The sequence below is a fragment of the Polyodon spathula genome, chromosome 22 (assembly GCF_017654505.1).
Source record: "Polyodon spathula isolate WHYD16114869_AA chromosome 22, ASM1765450v1, whole genome shotgun sequence".
NCBI classification, from domain to species: domain Eukaryota; kingdom Metazoa; phylum Chordata; class Actinopteri; order Acipenseriformes; family Polyodontidae; genus Polyodon; species Polyodon spathula.
This window is the reverse complement of record NC_054555.1, coordinates 13033973-13056003: the sequence shown is the minus strand read 5'-3', so window position 1 is coordinate 13056003 and position 22031 is coordinate 13033973. Positions and strand designations below refer to the sequence as shown.

Genomic DNA, 22031 nt, shown 5'->3' with positions numbered 1-22031 from the left:
TAATTTCGTATTCGATTATCGTATAGACATTTAACAACGATAATCGATGCATTGATGTTTTATTTTTTTATTTTAAGTTTGTTATTTTTTTAAAAGAAGTTCCAATAAGTAAAAACACATTTGTGCATAATAGTTAAAGAAAAAGGCACAACTTGCATTCAAATTAGAGCACTTTACACCAATTATAAAAAATAAATACAAAGGACTTACATTTAACAACTGAAGAATATGCATGCGTCCACATCACACTAACATTGTAATAATAAAAAATACTAGATTTTAACATAAGTATTTTATGAACTATGGTTGTTCAATACTGTTTATATTTTATGTCCAAAAACAAACCATTTGAATTCTCACAAACCCTGACTAATGTAGCTATCGTACTAAATTCAGCTTCTTTTTCTATAATATTGCCATATAATCCAAACACAGCATGCTTTGAAACAAAAGGTAATTGGTAGATTTAATAGATGAAAAAAAAAAAATGTTGCCTGAATTTTTAAATTAAAAAAAAAAAAAGGGAATACTTGGCCTACTTCTGATTTGTCTTATCCAACGCGTAATGTAGGCTTGAAGTGTGTATCCTAGCAACGCGCTAATCTAGCACAAGAAGCAGTGCACTCACTATCAATACAATGCAAACAATATATATTCTGTATGTTTGGGGTTACTTGCGGTGCAATCAGTAACCAATTTCCAAATCAAATATCAGACAAATAATCAACAATCAACCAGCAATCAAATCAAATGTGATTGCAAATCCTTTCAGTTTGAACTGAAGGAACCCTCTGCAGAGAACAGTTTTATTGTGTTCACTTAACCCAGTTCATGGTGCAGTTTACAGTGTTTTTATTAGAGGTACATCATTGTGAGTCCCATCTGTGCTGTTTTTTGCAGTACCCTACAAAAAAGTCAATTCACTTTACAAAGCGTTAAAAGACCCAATACACTGCTGCCTTTTCTTTTCAAAGTGTTTTGTGCCTTGGATCAGACAGTAGTCAAAATAAGTTTCCATAACACGCCTGCTAAAAGTACCACCTTTTACAACAAAACATTTTTCAGGTGTGAAAGGTTTTACATTTTCTCCTGGTTTATTTGCCTCTGGGGCGTTACCCAGCATTAAAACGGACATGACTGCTTCTGCTGGTTTTTGAGCTGTATCACAATATATCATTTTTATTAGTTCTCTTTGTAGGGAAGGCTATGGGATATGGCTAGCTGGGCAGCAGCTGTGGAGATATGACTCTGCTGAACAGTTCATGAATTACTCCCTTTGTCTCACTATACTGTGTTTATTGTTTACTGCTGTGATGAATATAGATTCAAGATTGAATATTCTTTCAATACTTCATGGTTTTTATAAAGCTTTGACAGCCGTGTTGTATTTCACTGAGCTTTTTCTCTGCTTAACTTATTTTTTTTAAAGAGTGCATAGCATCATGCGTCACATTTCCATTACTATTGTATGGTATTTGTAGTCATTCAGAGTGGTTCCGAGTTTTGTTTCTTGAACTAACAACCTTCCCCTTTCCATTTAAATCATGTAACAATATAACCTTTGAACCCAGCCCTACTGACCCTTGACTGGAAGAGAAAGGTGTTCAGTCCCAGGTTTGGTTTGAGAGAAAAACCATGATAATTCAGTATGGAAGCAGCGGAACCCAGAACGGCTCACAATGATAGCAAACACCGTTAAATAGTAAGGGGGATTTAAAAAGCAAGTTTTAAGCTAGTTATTTTTGTGCTTCTGGTACACAAACTTGGTTATTTTTGCCTTTTGAATACATTTCAATCAATGCATATTTAAATTATCATTACTATCTCATAAGGAATATGGTGTTGGCATATGTACCTATTTCATAAAATACAATGAACAATCAACGGTACATGTCCAGTGCTGTTTTGTTTTGTTTTTGTTTTTTTGGCTCCCTGTGATTTGCCTTTAAGCAAGTCTATAGACTGTCGTTCATCATTCTCAGATATCGTTTATCTCTGTAGCTTCTGTACAAATGGAGAAATGTCAGGTGTCTTCCGTGCCCACGTTATACTTCACAGATTTCACATCATAATCCCATTCTCTGCGTGGTTGACTAGGGATGGGTGTTCAGTAAGAGCCTGCAGCAGGGGCACGAACCTGCAGCCTTTCATACTGCATCTCAGTGCTCTAACCACTGAGCTGTAACTGCCTGCATAACCTAGGAGACATGTGCTGAGCATGCAGGGTGTCCAGAGTGGAACAAACAGGCTCATTCAGTTTTGAAAGCAAACCAATAGTAAATACCATACAGTAACTTTTGATGTTTTTATTTATTTTTGCATTATCAGTTTTACTGCACTGAATTGCACAGAGGAATGATTGAGTAATAGTATGCAGACTGCAAGGTTGAATAACTCAGAGGCTTAAAGTGACAGTTCTTAGTTTCTAACAACTACAATTATACAGAAAGTATAAATAATTACAATAGAAGTAAGAAGTATGTTTGTGTACTCCACAATATACTGCAGCCCATTGTGATTGTCCAGGACCATCAGCCTTTTTGATGGTAAACAACTTAGGAAATGTAGCTTTCAGTTTAATATGCAACTGCTATGGACACAGTAACTACCACCTTGTGTGCCACAGTAAAAACCTTCTTAAGTATTTAACATCCAAATAACTGTATGTCAAACAGAAGCTTATGGAGCATGTTTTACTTGGCTCAAGGCATGTTATAAATTAGATTGTTATACATAGGGGTTATGCATACATTACGCTGGAAGTCAAATTTCCACCACTCTAAACAAAGCGATTTCTGTTCATCAAATTTCAAGTATGCAACTCCACGTTGCAAAAAGATAGTGTTTGTGTAATGTCTGTAGTGGGGTGTAGGGTGTATAATACCAGGAGACTGAAACCAGGTATGCAGTGCAACACAAATGTTTACTGGATGACACAACACGGATGTATTTACAGTAATTCAGTAACTCTGTGCTCATAAACAATCACAATTCCCTGTATCCCACAAGTATTAGTACAATCCCCACGGTGTCTCTTGCCGTCTTCTCAGTCCTTGCCCAGTCCAGTCCACGAAACCTGTGGTTTTCCTGTGTCCTTGGCAGCATTAGTCCTGGGAAAGTGGTTCCTGTGTCCTTGGCAGCATTAGTCTGGGAAAAACTGTGATTGTAAGACTCCCGTCGTTGTTGTTGTTGTTTTCTTGTTATCGTTCACTCCCACACCAAAACCACTCCAGCTCAACTTTCTAACTCTGCTACAAAGTACCCTAGTTGTACCAAGCCCAATCCCGTTAATGTGCTATAACCAATCACTACTCAATAAAACTGTTTTTGAAGCCTTGGTCTGAACTAGCAGGAGCTCAGTACCTCTGTGTAATTTAGCAATATAAGACATGCCAGGGGCTGGCCACTGATGCATTAGAAGACACTGTAAAGTGACATGGTCTTTCAAGTCTACTGAAAAGGTTAAGGAATACTCTGGGCATAGAATCTAAAATATGGGATGTATGCATTTTATGGTGTCCATTTCTTTAGCAGAATTGAAAAAAATATGCCAAAAAAAAATTATTTATTGATTTTCTCCCAGGAAGCTCCCTATGTAATGCTGAAGAAGAACCATGAGCAGTATGAAGGCAATGAGAAGTATGAAGGCTACTGTGTGGAGCTGGCAGCAGAAATTGCCAAGCATGTTGGCTACAAATACAGACTAGAAATTGTACCAGATGGGAAATATGGAGCCAGAGACCCAGACAATAAAGTGTGGAATGGCATGGTGGGAGAGCTGGTTTATGGTGTAAGTTTCTTTTGCAGTACATAACTTACAGTTGCTATGACTGTGGAGAGTAGAGGTGCAACCCTAACTGAATATCAGACAGATAATCAACAATGATCAAAGCACTGAGAGAACCAAGAAGCAAAACAATGTGTAGACATCAAAAAAGCATTTGCATTCAAATGAAAACATGTATGTGCACACATATACACACACACACAGGAATCACAACTGTATGAATAATTCAGTGCTTGGATCTAAGATACTGTATTAGAGCTAAACCTTTCCTGGAAGTTAGTTATGGCTCCCCAGCTGTTTTGAAGGATGAGCTTTCTTTCCTGATTATTTATAAAACGCCATTCTCACTTCAGTGATCGCAGTCAATGCATACTGAACCATTTACTATGGAGGCTATTTTTTCTGATGTCTTTAATTCAGAATTCTAGAAATAAAGGGAAAATGGCAATTTTATCACAACATAGGAAGGTTTATTATAATAGATGTGTATTAATGCAAAGCTCTCCTGTAGTTTGCTGCTGCTTGATTTCCATACTCACTGACAGGTGGCATTTAGAATGTCTCCAAGATCCACTGCTAATTTAACAACACAAACTATTCATATATGAGGCAGTCATATTTTTTTTTAAGTAATACTTTTCAGAGAAGTGTGATCTTTTGAAAAGTAATAATGTGAATGGACACCTAAAATCCCAGAAAATGAAACTAGACACTCATTCACTGTGTCTGCAATAGGATTCCATTCTTGTTCAGTGGTCTTTAATAAATATTGCTTCTTAAGTCCTTTGGGGCTTGAAGCTCTGCCTTGTGAAACACAAGTAATTTGTGCAGTCTAGTCTAGGACTGTGGTCCTCAAACCGGGGAAGGCGAGACGGATTCCCCAGCATTGGGGATGGAGGTAAGATCACATTTAAATAATCTAAACATAACCGTTTTGGAACAGTTCTGTTTAGATTAAGGAATGTTCTGTCAACAACTCATTTTCAGCACAGTTTAACAACACAATTTGTAAAGTGAGTTGTGCAGAGTTTATAGGATCCCCTACGATTTGTAAAATTGCAATAAGTAACAGGCAGAATGTCAGCAGCTGTAATGAAAACAAAAAGAAAATTATATTTAAGGTGCTTACTCTTAAATAACCCACCTAGGAGATATGTTAGCGAGACAAACACCTTAAAGGCTTAATACATATGTACTGTACAGTAATATCTATTCAGTGTATGTAGAGTTCTTATCAAAAAGCATCATCTTCATGTCATACTCTTTGTCACTCTCACAGCACATATAATCAGGCTAATAGAATATTGATGGAGCTATAATCACACCACATGCTGAGAATTAAATGGGATTTCCAAATCTTGTTATTGTTTAATATATCAATTTATAATCTGTTACTACCTGTAAAGAATAGAATCTCTCAACCCACTTTCATCATTTGCATTTGTTTCATTTCATTGCATTGTTTATGTGTCATGAATATTTAACAAAGGGATGGATTCAATTTAACCCCCCCCCCCCCCCCCCCATGAATTTAAATCACAGGCAGGTATTTACCAATTTGTTATTGCTGATTTTAAGACTTAAATCCAGTACAGTCACCTGTACAGACTTGTATATTTAAAATATTTCATCCATAACAGCGTTTGTCTATCGGATTGAAGTTGTGTTACACTATTACCATCTACGGCTTGGTTTTTTAAAGCAGTCTAACAGAATTATCTCTTGTTTTATTTCTAGAGAGCAGATGTTGCAGTTGCACCCTTGACCATCACGTTGGTAAGAGAAGAGGTAATTGACTTCTCCAAGCCATTCATGAGCCTGGGTATTTCAATCATGATCAAGAAGCCTCAGAAGTCTAAGCCAGGGGTGTTTTCCTTCCTGGACCCCTTAGCCTATGAAATTTGGATGTGCATCGTCTTTGCCTACATTGGCGTCAGTGTAGTGCTCTTCCTGGTCAGCCGTTTCAGCCCCTACGAGTGGCACTGTGAGGAGATTGAGGAAGGGCAGGATCAGCAGCAGCAGCAGCAGCAGAGCCAGGAGCAGCAAACCAACGAGTTTGGGATATTTAATAGTCTCTGGTTCTCCCTGGGGGCCTTTATGCAGCAAGGATGCGATATTTCGCCAAGGTTGGTCACCACCTCTAATACCTTTAACTGTGTGCATTTTCGGTCCCATACTGATGCCATGGTGCATATATTTGTATTTCTTTCTTTTCTTTCTTTCCTTTTGACCGAATCCTTTTCTGTTGTCTTTTTTCTCTGTAAAAAGATGTACTAATGGGGAATGCATGAATGATACTGTATGTGGAATGTCATTGATGCATTTCTAAAAGAAAACTTATATACACCATGCCGAGGCCGTAAAATGCATAGAGTTGGTGTAGCTGCCACCCTCTTGGAGGGGTACCGTGTTTTTGCTGCATATTCCCATTTTACGGTCAACGGTTCATGTGTATATAAACGTTCGACTAGATTTAAAGCAGAAAGAGGAAGGATTAGGGTTAGGTACAAGCAGTGAGCCCTTTTCACTTGTCCTCCCAAGAACTGACTTCAGACAGCTGTGATTTATACTGTTTGTTAAATACTTTTAGGCCTGTAAAATGAATGTCTACAAGCATACTAGTTTATTTTAGCTCCAATATTCAGCTCCTTAAGTGATTTGAAGATAGCTCTGACAGCTCTGAATAATGGCTTTAAATATATGTCTACTCCATGCCCAGTAATTCCTTGATGAATAGAGACAGCGACTGACACCCAGGCTTAGATTTGTATGGAACTGCTGATTTGATCACTTTCTTCCTCAAGATGCACTAGTCCACTTACCAAACTTGGTCACCCTGTACCTACAGTAGATTAGCAAATTAGCCCTGCCAACAGGTTTATAGTGAAGACCCTCAGAGGTAATGTTGACTGCCTGTATCATGAGTTCTGGCCTGAGATTGGCTCCCCAAAGTGGGACTTATCTTTTACAAGATGCTTTTTCGCAAACTGCGAATGCAGGTCGTAGTAACCTGCGTAGTCATGGCTCCCACATCTGATTGGCTGAGCCACTGAAGACTATCTTGTGGATCACTTTCTGTTGACAGGGTTTGATAAAAATAAAAAAAGTATATATACCACATGGTAGTGACACGTGTGTTGTTGTTGTTGTTGTTGTTGTTGTTGTTGTTGTTTAATTATTTGAATTTCTTAGTATTACGATGTAATGGTTGCTCGTATTTTTTATACTGTATATTTTGTTTAGCAAACTGGTGGTAATATAGAAAGTTATTATTTCAAGCAGTATAGAAATGTGAAAGAACAACATTGGAATATATAAACATTTCCGTACTTAATTCTCTTTAGTACAATACTGATAATACACGACTGTTTAAGGCCTGTTTCTTGCACCTTTTCCTGACAGTTTTTGAGTGTACACTATACAAAAGGAAGTTCACCCCTCAGCGAAATGCATCATCAACTGTAATTGTGTGTATTTATTTTAGTTAACCTGCCCTGAACAGTTGTCTTGTACGTTGTCAGACACAGGAGCCTGTTTTGAATCAAGTTTAAAGACCATTTGACCTGTAGTTTCTTGCTAGTTTTAAATTTTAAAAGTATTTAACGCATTTCTGAAAAGTTGCTTTGCTTCAGATGGGGCCTGCAGTTTGTTGTTAAGGAGAGTACAGATTTGAATTGAGTGATTAGTTGAATGTATATTTGTACAAGCAGCAGCAGGTTGGTTATCTTCCCTCAGTGTCTAATTTTTTGTAGCAGAATCCTAGTCTTAACACAGTAGGCTAGTTCTGAAGCTTTGCATGCCGTCTGCCTTAGCACTGTTTTGTACCAGGGCTAGATTTATAGTGTGTGAATTTGGCTGCCAGCACATTTTTGCTTGTGGCTTTACTGAAACATGCCAAAGTCTTTCAATGTAGAAGTATTTTCTCTGGGTGAATTTGTGAGAATCATTGTGCTAGAATAGTCTATCTGTGTCTTCTCATTTAAAATAGGTCAACACTACACAGTTTGTCTACATGGTTTAAAACCTGTAATTTAGCCTTGTATACTGCATCTCCAGAGAGTGCCACAATTATATTTATTTATAATATTATCATTAGCAGGGCACCTTTGGAAAATTAAGCACTTCATTAGTCTCAAAGGTTCTATTTCCAGTAGATAACAAGTTTTAGACACATCAAATGGTGACATACATTTTGAGTTACACACTGTTTAAAAAAAAAAAAAAAAAAAAAGGTATTTTTGCATTTCGTTGAAGTTATATTTTTTAAGTGTGTGTGTGTCTGTAGAGAGTTTTGCTATTTGTTCAGATAATACTAGTGGTGAGAATGTGAACAAACTGGACAGTAAACTGGCTTTCTTTCTACTAGCTGAGTGTAATGTGAAATTATTTGTGTGTGTGTGTGTATGTGTGTGTATATATATATATATATATATATATATATATATATATATATATATATATATATATATATATATATATATATAGGGGGAGGTCCAAAATTTACTAACACACTGTGTGTAACAAACCTGCTGCCACTACTATTAATAATAACAATACAAATATGTTTTTTGTATTTATAAGTAACTGTCTGTGCATTTACAATAGAAAATGCATTTCTTTTGTTCTAGAAATGAAGGTGGGGTAATTTTAAACACTGGAATAATTTTATTAAGGGAGATTAATGAGATTAATTATTGTTACGATTTTGTGTGATGTGACATTTAATTAACAAAAAAAAAAGTCACATTAATAATGGTCAGCTTCCCTGATTTAATAACTTGAATTTTTAATGTAATGCCTTATTATACAAAAGGCTTAGGCTATGCATAATTTACATAACCATCTTGCATCATCATAAGGGAGTTAATGAGAAATTAGCACTGGGAATTAGAGGGCACTGTTTGGTAGCATCTCTGATCGTCCTGCCAGGATGAACAAATCATGGATCAAGAGAAGGAGGAGACAAACACCACTCAGCGAGTAGGGGTGCTGCTATTGATTTATTCTACAGATTTAGAGATATTTAGATAAGAATGAACTTGCATTTTGGAATGTCACACTTTAATTAAGGCCAATTAAGGCCTTACTACTGAAGGTGCATACAATTTTGTATTGGCACCATTGGATTTTGATAATTATGTTTTTAGTTTTGATGTATTGAAATGGTATCTGAAATGAATGGGCAAGTGGCAGTTTGTTGATCTTATTAGAGAGGCAATTTGGGGACTGTAGAAGGTGGCCCTAATACTTAATGGTCTTAATATTGAAGGTGATTTACATTGCTGTCAATTGGGATTTTTTACAGAGCTAAGGTTTTATTACATTTTCATAGACACCTTGTAAAATGTCCTTACTGTTTTTCTATTTGAGAATGCATTACTCTGCATTTATTGCATGTGTAACAGGGTGGAGGCTGGGCACTAACTGGCACCCCTGAGCACTGCAAGCAAGTGTAAACCACAATGCAAAAGTCATGGCAGTGTATCGCACAACACTGCCCGTTACACATGTACATTCAGTATTAACATATACTGATGAAATAATATCTATATATTTAATATATATATAGCTTTGGTCAGTGGTCCTGGGTTACTGTAAATGCAGATCTTTAGAAAAACACTTACTCAATATTGAACCAACATACAGTCCCTGGCTTTAAGTTCTTATGGAGAACCTAAAGTGTGAAGCCTTCATCATTCCATGCAAATCATGTTCCAGTGTAACCTCTGAACTGTCAGCCCAACCCACTCTCTCAAGGCCATGTCACATGAACAAAAGGATTCTTTAATAAAGCTCGTTTCTGTTGAACTCAACCCGGGCTTAGGGAGCTTCAGCACCAGAGATCATCTGACCCAACCACTCGGCAGTCGAGTGAACACATGCCTATTAAGCTAGTAAACATGCTTAGTCTGTCATGCAGAGAATACAGTAGTGTGTGTGTGTGTGTGTGTGTGTGTGTGTGTGTGTATGTATGTATGTATGTATGTATATATATATATATATATATATATATATATATATATATATATATATATATAAAAATTGTGCATCAGGAGGTGCTGTCTTTCATGCTGGCCACTAATCTAATGGAATGCTCGATTATTTTACCTTAAGCTCAATAAACTACATTTCGTATCAACTATAATATATATAGATATATATGTGGTGATGTGTGTTATATATATATATATATATATATATGTGTATATGTATGTGTGTATATATGTATGTGTGTGTGTGTGTGTGTGTATATATATATATATATATATATATATATATATATATATATATATATATATATATATTCTAAAAAAGAGCCAGCTGCTGTTTGTTTATATTATTATATTGCATTAACTATTAGTCTATCTTCTAAGATGCTGAAGCTTAATGACATGGTTTCTCAAACTTGAAGCAGGGTTTAATTTAATTTATAACTATTTACTTATGCACAGTCCCATCTTTGATTTTTATACATCTAATTAAATTATTTACATAGTTATGTAATAGTAAGTTGCATTATTGATTATGTTGTGTGCTTTGGGGTGTTTTATTCTACAACCAAAGGCATTAAAAAAATGTCCTGTGATAAAGAACTGAGGCTTGAGTTAATATAAAGGGAATACAGGGAGTTGTATTGTCTTTCTGTTAGTACCAAACCCAGCCTTTATAGGGGGTGGACACAGATATTAAAATCCTGCAGTAACATCGAATAGGTGCAGGACCACTATGGGCATCTAGGAAGAAACCGAGTCAATGGCACAAGTCAGTAAAATGGTTCTATAGGAATAAGTTCCTCACTGATCTCTAAATCCTCCACTCATTCAAATGTGTTAATCTGCAGCAGAGCAATCTCACAGAGGCAGCACTGCTGAGACACTTCCTTGTGAAGCAAAACCCTTTCTTTTAAATCACTCTACACAAATGTCTGTGTGAGTCGGGGATGCAATTTTAATCGGTTTACCCAGTGTCCTGTTTAACATGTCCACTAACACCAGGTGGAAAATCTGTGAAACTGGTACGATGTACATTTGCAGCACACCTTTTTATATTGAGCATGGGTTTATTGGTCTTCTACATCTTGTATCATTTCCGTTCAATTCTCAATTACCTGTGTTTTTTTTAACACCCTTTTGGGTTTACAACAAAACACATCAATCTTTTTCAACACATCTGCGATTGTTTTGATATTTTTTTATGTTCTTAGTAATGCATTTGTTTAGTTTTATTTGTACATAGTGGTCTTGCCATGAAAATGTCTTAGGAGTAGCAAGATGACAATTCAACAGATTTGTGCAAAACTTAAAAACAAAACAACTTGAAGGTGCTGAATGCCAAGAGGCATGTTTTACGCTTTGTTGGTGTTGTCCTTCATTTTTGTCAATAATTGTCAATTTGGGTCAAACAATCAAAACTATTTATTTAGCTAGGTTTGTACTGTCAAATTTGTAAGTTACACAGCATTTATCTAGTCAGCAAAAACTGCTGAAAACTAATGATATGTGAATACAAATAAACAGTCCAGACTGTTGAACGTGACTTTGCATTAATCCATACAACGCATCAACTGAAAGTAATATGTTCTGTTATTTAAAACTGCAATGACACTTTTACAGAAAGATTACCCCAGGATAACTAATGAATTGGCTTCACTCTATTATTCTGAAAAGGAAATTAATTGGGCATAGATTTTTTCTGCTGGAGACCCTTGCTGTATACAGGCCTGCAGTATTGAGGCCCTGCTATGTCTTTTCATTCAATTTCATTCTAACAGGCATGATGCTGAAAGATCAAACATACATCCTTACACCATTCAAGAGTTGTGAGTGACAGCGCCAAAGTCATACAGCCCCGATGTGGGTTATGTCACACCAGCAGTGCTCACCATCAAATACCCTGTTTTTAATGAAGTTTTCTATGATATAACTTGTGTGGGCCTGTTTTAATAAATTTCGTCAGATCTGATCCCACAATGATTGCTTTTTAAGGTTATTATGACGTAAACCCTAAAGAGATTTTATCAGTATATAACCTGCCCTGATAAGATGCCCTCATATTTTGGGGGAAATATGGAGAAATCTTTGGTCCTATAAAATTCTGTAATAAAGGTCACTAATGTGATACCATAGCTAGTTTAATAACTGAAAGTCTTGGACATAAAAGAACCAAGGGGCTTCATGACTGTTAGTTGTATGTGTTAATTTAAGGTTTTTAGAAGAGCTTATTTCTTGATTTTTAAAGTGTTTTTTAATGTTGATTAAAAGAAAATGTCTAAATGGTACATTCTGTAATATGACTTGTCTTATTTCCCTATTTGATTGAGTACCTACGTGTACCTTAGCTGCTGGAAACTAATGCACTTGGGACAATGAAAAGTTAAAGGCCTTAGAGAATGTATTATATTAATGGCTAACTTGTTACAGGAGTGGTGTTAGTTTAGCTCTAAAGCCATTGGCACTCCAAATTGACTAAAAGATTCTGGAAATGGAGACAAACGAATGCAAAACTAACATGCCATCATTCTGAACTGTAATGTGCACACTTATTTGCTTGGGGCCTAGTTTGTTGCAGACTTACCATAATTGCTTGATGTTCCATGAGTTGCATGTAAATATTGACCTTTTGTAAGAAGCATGACACTTTTCTACAGTTTCATCGTTTCGTTTGAAAATGCTTTTCTGCTTGGTTTATGATGTTGTAAACACAGATTAACATGTATTTATACTAAAGTAATACAAAAATGACTACAAAAGATTTAGAAGTGAGTAGTTTTGAGATTTATGATTATACTGTAAATTTACAGTATAATCGTAAATCTCGAAAAACTACTCACTTCTAAATCTTTTGTAGTCATTTTTGTATTACTTTAGTATAAATACATGTTAATTTGGATTCATATGCTCATACTTTGTGTGAACGAAAAGACACAAAAGCTCCCATTTTCTCATTGGAAATAGTGATATTTCAAAATATCACTGTCCTGGTCACAAAAGCAAAGTTTGTGGGGAATAATAGCCATTTTCTATACTTTTGAGGCATAAGCAATTAGGAAATAACACTTACTACCCAGGAACAAAAATTGTGTTACATTATGTTCTCAACTCATATCAGTGAAAATAGTCACATAATGTGTGTTGGATAATAATTGTTATCATTCAAACGTATGCTTAGTATATTTTAGTTAAGTAAGTCTCTTTACTATTGTCACCATGTTATCATGAAGCATCAGCTGAAGAACTCTTGCTATTACACTAATGTTTTATGAATATAGCTCTTTTTAGTTCTGGTTGGGCTGACATTGAAGTTTGGAGTTCATGTCCTCATCTTTCGGTGGCTTCTTTTTTTGTTGTAAATACTAGTTGACAGTGGTGGTCTTCTTCATTTTAGTTCATTTTCAGTATATTTATTTTACAGGGGTGTAACCTCATTAAGACGGCTACAAGAGTGATTTACTTTGAAGACATTACACATATCAGACTTCAAATATACAGACGGGTTGCAAGGTTGTTTGCAATGTTATTTTTGACTGTTGGCACTTTCAGGACAACTGGGTACTGAGATCTGATATCGGTAGTTTTAGTTAGAGCATTTGTAAATTCATTAGATTAAAAAAAATAATAATTTACCAAAATGCAGTTTTCAAATAGAGCTCAAGTATAGCCGCTTCAGTGAATTTTTCAGGCTGGTGTTTTTTGTAGTTGTATACAGTGATCCGCACACGCAGTAAGTTGAAAGCAAGCTGTCTGACCAACCTCAAGCAACCCTCTTTTGAACAACCTCAAGAAAATCTACAATTTCTAAGTGAAAATCCTAATCCTCTAGTTTCGAGGATATTTTTCAATGTGTTTAACAAAGATAAGGTAATGTCTAGCCACACCTCCAGATATTTATATTCAGCAATAAAAGACGATCCATTTCAAGCCAGGATCTGCAGACATAGTTCATACTGTCAAAATCTTCCATTTAATATCAAAACAACCTGACCTAGGGCATTAAATGTTTAACAGCAATGTATTTGTTTCCTAAACAGTTAAATGAACAGGATATCTTCTTCCTGGACAGATGGTGTTAAACCCTGCTTTAAAAGCATCACAGAACACTCTGGGGGGAAATTAGGTTGTATTTAGAACAGCAGTGTTGGAATTAACACTAACACAATATTCTAAATAGGTGTGCTCCTTTCTACGGTGGTGTTTCATATTTAGAGTTTCTGTAACAGGGCAGAGGCTGGGTGCAAACCAAGCAACCATGCACACTGCAAGCCAGTGTGTTTATCATTATGCCAGGCTCAGCTGCATGGCGTGGTTACAGAGCGTGTAACCTCATCTCAGAATCTGTAACGATAGTAGATCACTCATCACCATTACACTGCATCAGGGACAGTGCAGACAAAAAAAAATCCTCCTGATATTGTCATCAATTATGTGAAGATTATCGTAACAGGTGAAGACTGTTCTCCTTAAGCACTGAACTCATTTCAATTACATATGCTTCATTGTTATGTTCTTTACTTTGTGGAATTGTTAGTCTATTAGTAATGCATCAATTAATTGTTCAATCATTTTACATGCAAATTAAAATATGTTAATATAACTTCACACTTTTTTGAAGTTTGTGTTTAGTGCCTTGGTGAAACAAAAATCATTTTAATATTTGAAGATATTTCTTAACTTTTTTTCAATTAATACTGTACAGACATAATGCAGCATAGATGCAGGTACTGTACATATATTTTAGAAAGATTGTTTTAATGTGGTGTTGTATTTCTAAATTTAGACAGTGGTTCTGCTATAATATAATGGAAAACTGAGGGAATGTATTTGTTTGGTATAATAACTTTTGTAAAAACATGCCATCTTCATGGCATTCAAATAAGTGGCATCCAGATCCACATGAGGACCAGAATTTTAAAATACAGACTAAATAACAGATAAATGCACATATTATAAAAATAATAAATACAATAAAATAACAATGTGTATTGAACAATAAGATAATTTATTTAAATATATGTCTGAAGTTGATGTTAAATGGACCCCACAAAGCAAGTAGACACTAACAGTATACACACTTAACAACCAAAGCATGACAAATGCTTTTTGCATGCAGAGTTTACACAGAGCGGTGCCTTTTTCAGCCATGGTTACTCGTATTGTATTCCTTGTGAAATGCTACTGTTCAACAGATTTTTTTTTTTAGTGAGAAACTCTGTGGAAAATAAATGATATTTCAACCCCTGCCTATTTTTGTTAAATAGGGGCCTTTGTGTTGTACTCATTCTTATAAATTGTCTTGTGAAATGCAGACTCTTTGATTGCTGTAAATCTATTTGCTGTAAAAACAGCCATTCCATTCCCTGCTCCACTCTAGCAACATCAAATGTACAGACCACCGTGATTTCAATTCATCACTCTATAAAACTATACAGTGGTTAAGCACAGCCATTCTATTCCCTGCTCCACTTTAGCAACATCAAATGTACAGTCCACCGTGATTTCAATGCATCACTCTATAAAACTGTACAGTGGTTAAGTTGTCATGCCGTGTGTTTTTCTTAGCTGTCGGGTTTAATTGTGATCTCATTATGTCTTCCTATTTTATATACACAGTATTTGCTCACAAAAATGGTTTAAAATGAGGGATGACTTTTTGAATGTTTAGTGAAGACCAGATCTGAACAAACAGTCAGCAATGTCATTATGATTTCCACCATGACTAACCCAAAATGATTTATTGGAAAATGGCTTTCAAATTCAAAATGAATGCTGTAAATATGGAAAACTGGCTGATGGCAACATTTCTGATGTCATCTACCGTCTTGTAAGGCCTGGTGTGACAGGAAATGGCATTGCGGTGACGTCAGGCCAGAAGGAGGAAGAGTAACCCAGGTAACTGCAGTTCTGGTATAATGCAGTCTTTAGCGTAAATGACTTTAAAGGATAGATGCAGGGGACATGTATGAGAACAGAGATTGAATAGAATGTAGTTGCAACAAATCATGCACAAACTACACTGCTTGAACAGTCTCGTTCAATCTGTATCTTAATCATCCCCTCCCTCTTCAAACATATTTACTGTGGAAATATGACTTTATTTAATTAGAAATCTTCCACAGGGCCTGTTTCTTCATACCACACTACAACAGACCCTACTAGCCAGGTGCCCAGTGAGCTCAAGCGGACACCTGAAGAGCTGGCCTTTGTCCTTCAGGGGCTGGTAGCTTGGCGACACCCGCTGAAGAACACCTTGTTGTAAAGTTCTGTTATCCGCAGTGGCTGTGGCAATTTCTGCAGTGAGAGAAACTAAAAAAAAAAATCCTGCCTTACCTAAATTGTATTTAAATTTGTGAGCCTCCGTAGGAGAATTGATTGATCTTCTGTTGATTCTTTATGAAAAAAAAAAAACATAGTACTTAATAATTAAAGTCAAAGTACTCCAATATGTTCAGGGTATTCTTTCTCTGAATACATTATTTAAAAAATCTGTCAGCTGAAATAAGAAATGGCTGAGAAATGCTCTATTTCACAAATAATATAAAAAAAGTAGCTCAGTAATTGATCTTGGGTTTCAGTGATTTCTGGAGGCATTGCTTAATAGTTCATTGCTTTTGTGTGTGTTGCCTTTGTTGATTTAATAAAAACATGTCTACATCAGCTTGTATCTGATTTACATTTCTATTAAAAGGTCAAGAAGCAAAGACAATTAATACCCAATACACAATGCATTATATAATACATTTTTAAGAATACAATAAAATACAATAAAGCGTTTATTCGTTGTTATCTCAATCTCGCATTTCCATGTGTGAATGAGAGGAACCTGGGGATGAGTCTTTTTTTGATTTTAAAGTAATGTAATAACCAAAGGCCAGGTTTGTTAAAGCAGTACCCAATGATAACACCACCCCCACTCCAATGGTCTGTTCTCTTTCTGCTTGTATTCCATCACATGTCTTCAGCATGGCTGTGCTTTTTTTTAATGCTGCATTAAAGACAATAGACCAAAGAAACCAGGACTCTCTCTAGTTTGTTATGCATGGTTCAGATGTAGGGCTGAAAGAATGCACATTTAAAGTTTACCGGTTGCAACAGAGACAAACCAAGATGTTTTTGTTTTTACTGCATAAGCAGAAATCTAATTACACGTGTATCTGTCCTTTTATGAGTGGAAATGCAAGACTGAAACTACGGCATTGTAAAATGTCAGCTAAAAATACCCTGAAGAGGTTCTAGCTGTTGTAATAATTCCATCAATCTTATCAGCTGTGCTCTTCAATTTGCAATGCAGGTTTCATGAGTGGAGTTTTGAAAGTAGAGTTGAGGTAAACATGTGTTTTTGGTTTAGCAGATTGATAGTATGTAAGGTTGGAAACGTTTCCAGTCTCTCTTCTTTGGTCATTTTTATCACTGCTGGTTGGTTGACAGAAAGAAGGCATTACAGGATTAGAGTCCTCCTTCGGAATGTGACCCCAAAGACATTGCTGTGACCTTTGCAAATACAAGTGGAAACTGCATGCAAATAAAGCTTTAAAATAAAGAGCTTTCTTTAATCTTATGTGGTACTAGATGCCATGAAAACCCATGATTTGATATAACCTTTGTTTCTTTTAGTAACTATCTAGCTTTGAAAAATGAATGAAAAGACAGCTGGAAGCAATGCATGCAGACTGAATATGGTATCCGATACCATTAAATGAAAATACACTTCGCTCATTCAAAATGGCACATGTGAGACATACATAGTGAATAGAAGTGCATGACAGGTAAAATATATGGAGTTATTTAATTAGCTATGATTCTTTAAGCCATCCTGCAGTAAAACATGACCCCACAACTCTTCTTGTGATTAACTGGTGAAAGACCATCTGATTGTGTCTAATAGATAGGGGGGGTATTGACTAATAGCTGTTTAACTCCTGTGTGACATTGTGTTTTAGATCCCTCTCAGGTCGCATCGTTGGAGGCGTGTGGTGGTTCTTCACCTTGATCATAATCTCATCCTACACGGCCAACTTGGCTGCCTTCCTGACGGTGGAGAGGATGGTCTCCCCAATCGAGAGTGCCGAGGACCTTGCCAAACAGACTGATATTGCATACGGAACTCTAGATGGCGGATCCACAAAGGAATTCTTTAGGGTGAGATGAATACTTACACAAATAACTAAACAATTACTTTTGGTCAGCAAAGTATATCGATCATTTACATTGACAAAGTTGCTCACTGGGTTCAATATTTAAGAGTAAGAATGTAAAGAAGTGTTACAAAGATAGCTGTAGTGGGTGACATCAGACCAGAAACAGGGACCAACTCAGAACAGACACAGAGACAGGGAGTTTGGTGAAGCTGAGCGCTTGCTTGCGCTCAGCATTTAATAAATGACCAAACAGAAAATAAAAGGTTGAAAGACAAACAAAACACAGGACACGGCACTGGTAGCCAAAACAAAGAGACAAACAAAACGGACTACACAGACAAACACAGTGAGCTGTTATTGATTTACTATTATGATTTACAACTACCTCTGTCTCCAATCCCGTTCTCCACTCACCGAACACACAACCCCAAGTGATTCTCAGTACAACTGCACGTGATTTAATTATGTGCAATTTCCCGTGCTCTCATATTATTAAATTTTACGTGCACGTGAAGTGCTGTGCAATCCTCCTGCCTAAATACAAATGTACATTTTAAACACGCGTGTGCATAACCTATATTATATCCCGTGTACCAGCTACAATACACCAACATTAACACAATACACGCAACATACAACACAAAAATACACACCGGGGGGGGGGGCAACATTGCCACAAGAAGTCTACAACTAGTTCCATAGACAGCGATTAGCGAATCTTGGACTATTTTACCCACAGTAACATTAGGTAGTCCAGCATTATTTCTAACTGGGGTCTCTGAAAAAAATATTCTAATCTTTAGGAGTCTCTTAGTTATTAATACGTATTCTTTATAAAAGCTTAGGGAAACAATTTTAGATGGTAATACATTAAATGAGAAATGCTTGAATGTTTCTGACATTTCTGACATTATTATCATTTATTGATTTTAAATGTTGTATTTAAATCTGTATTTTGTATGAATATAAATAATAATATGAATTATTGCATCCTGTTTTCATTTCTAATTGTCAGATGTACAAGACTGAAACAGACATGTAAGCCCCTAAGTGTTCACACTAGTGAGACCCCTGCTGAAAAACCTTTTCAGAGGGGTGTGTGCGAGCATGTGCTTTTGACGGATCAAGATTTTGGAAATGGCTAACCAATACGCCATTGACGTAAACTTAAGGGTTATGCACACCTGGAGTGAAGCAAACGACACCAATACAGCGAGAGAACATGAAAATACCACAACTGTAACTAGTCAAGAGAACAAAATACTATCTGCTTTTGCTCCTTTTGTGGAGACGAAATAAAATAAATAAAACAAAGAAATAGTCCGGGTACACCACACACTAAAAAAAAATTACATTAAACGGTAAATGTTTATATGTGATCAGATTTAACATGTAAATTATTCAAAAATAATACACCTACACATATTTCTTTGTAAATGCTGAGAACATTAGTTTAATATAATATACTTTCAGTTTTAATAAAATCTTCAGTTAGTGTGTGAATGTGGTTATTATTATTATTGGTCAACATTATTAAAACAAAGAAGCGTTATTTTACATATATACGAAACCAGTGTGTGGCGCTCCCCATCAGTTTGACTAAAATTAAGGTGAAATAAAAATAGACATACCATCATTTTCAAATTTTTCTGTTATTTATAACCATATAGCATTTTTTTTTTTGTCTTTATAACCACTGGCATCATAAAGAACATTATATTTTTTTACTTTAATAATTAAATTCTCATTGATGTCCATTTGTCTTATTTCTGTGGTAATTTCTGCGTGGACAAGACAGTGACAGTCTGACAGTCTCTCCTTCGACTGTGTCGACTAATTATGTGTTGTATACAGAAACATAGAAGGCTCATGCAGTCAAACCGTCCGTTTGAGATAACAAGGCAATTCTATCTTTGGAGTAAGGGGGGAGTTTGCGTAGCAGCTACAGGAATATAGAATGGTAATGTACACCTCTTTATGGACACAACCCCCACCCCCACCCCCCGCCCCCCCCCCGAAATGAAATAATTTGAATTTACTGCTATAGTATGTATAAAGGGTTTTGCAGCCTTGCAACAATAATAAACTTATGCACAAAAGTGAGAATCCATTGCACAACCATGAGACTATAAATTGTGAAAAACCGTGAGTTTCATATGTAAACCTTGAGACTTGACATCCATGCTGAAACAACACTTGCTTACTGAAAAGATTTTCAGTTTATCCCATGTCATGAAATTAGACAAGGTTTTTGTTAAATGTCAATTTCTAGGTGGTCTGCGTTTTATATTTGAAGCCCTCGTTGCAAGTACATGTAATCTTGAGTTATCAAAGTGAGTGTTTTAAATGACTTACAGAAAAAGAAATGTTAATATGGCATTTGGCAGGGAGTTATTCACAACAACAACCTGGTAACTTAGCAGCTTATTTACACTATTTCCATTATTTCTTCAGAGGTCCAAAATAGCAGTGTTTGAAAAGATGTGGTCATACATGAAGTCTGCAGAGCCGTCGGTCTTTGTTAAGACAACGGATGAAGGAGTAATCCGGGTAAGAAAATCCAAAGGAAAGTATGCCTATTTGCTGGAGTCCACTATGAACGAATACATTGAACAGAGGAAGCCCTGTGACACCATGAAGGTGGGAGGCAACCTGGATTCGAAAGGATATGGAATAGCGACACCCAAAGGATCTCCATTAAGGTACATGCCTACATACTAACTAACTCTATTGATGTTCTCCTGGTGTGCCAGCACTGGTTTGAAAAGCTTTGCCGATGTTTCATCATATTAATCAATTAGAATTGATCTCCGTCCCACCAGCTATTTGGACACAGTGGCTGTCATTATTACACTGAGTTACATAGTCTAGTTAATAAATTGGTTCTCTGTTGCTGTGATACATAAACTCTGATAAACATTTGAATTAGCCTTGAATTACACTTTTTAGTAATCCTTTGTATTTGGATATGAACCAAAGTATTATTATCTTTCCCAGGGGATCAAAAGTAAAGGTACCCAGACGAATATATAGCAATTGCATTATGTAATGGGAATTTCTGTGTTGCTTGCCTAACAATGAACACAGTGTTAGTAGCAACTGGACAGAGATTTTGAATGTATTTCAAGTAATTAGTGTAAGTGCAAAAATACAGCCATGTCCATGAATACCAAGTACCAGAATCGGAAAATGTCAACAAAATGTCACTTATTGTAGCTGTACCTTACGAGTCACTGTTTGTTCATATAAGATACACAAACAATAGACCAGTTTGTGCGCAACCCTTTTTGTCTGTGTATATAAATTTGAATATTGTCTATATTTATATGTTGTTGTTTGCTGTTTTTGCATATTTACCATGCTTAAACAAATAAACCTTTCAACCACAGGAGCTTTTGAAAAGACTCCTGACGAAAGGTGCTTGTAGACATGACCAGTGTGCAACTGTCTATGAGCCTTTTGCAAACTTGGTAAATGGAAAATATGGATTAAAACAAACAAACTGTAGCTGCACAATCCACCATTTAGAAGTGTTTTTAGAAAAAGTGTAAGGGACATGTTTGCTGGAGTAGTTAGTGAAATAGCAATCTGTCCAGAAACAGCAACAGTGAATGACAGGGAACACACATTAAACAGGTGAGAAATATTATAAGAATGTATAGGATGTTTTTTTTTTTTTTTGTTTGTTTGTTTGTTTTGTTTTTCAAATTGCGAGAAAACCTGTGTACCTGAGGTAAGTGCCCTAAAGAATCCTGTGCATTCATAACGCTGATGTATCACACTGTTTCACCAAGTAAATACCCTGCAGACACACAATTCTATTCATTGTCTCTCAAAGAGAAGTTAATTCTGCTTCATCACTCTATTGTCCTCTTCCAGAGAATCACTTCCTCTCCACCAGCTTTTAGCCTGGAAGAGAAGAAGAGACCCTTAACAGTTTCTGCTGAAAGCAGTAGTGAGAAGCAAAAGGATCCACCCCATAGTTGACATATCCACCACAAAAAATGTCACACACTATACCTAAGTTGGCCTGTTGGCAACCTGTGTTATTTTCCTGTTCAATCAATTGTTTAGAGAGGGGCTGCATACAGAACATGTGTGCAATGTGAAGAG

General features: G+C 36.1%; 1 protein-coding gene across 5 annotated transcripts in view; it reads left to right on the top strand.

Annotated features, from left to right (window-relative positions):
• The window catches only part of gria1a (glutamate receptor, ionotropic, AMPA 1a), a 116176-nt gene that overhangs the window by 77671 nt on the left and 16474 nt on the right, over positions 1-22031 (top strand). For all 5 annotated transcript variants that reach the window (XM_041223416.1, XM_041223415.1, XM_041223418.1 and 2 more), the window contains exons 10-13: positions 3584-3790; positions 5525-5913; positions 17721-17919; positions 20373-20620. In XM_041223416.1, coding sequence (XP_041079350.1) covers positions 3584-3790; positions 5525-5913; positions 17721-17919; positions 20373-20620 — 1043 coding nt within the window. The remainder of the gene's footprint in view (positions 1-3583; positions 3791-5524; positions 5914-17720; positions 17920-20372; positions 20621-22031) is intronic.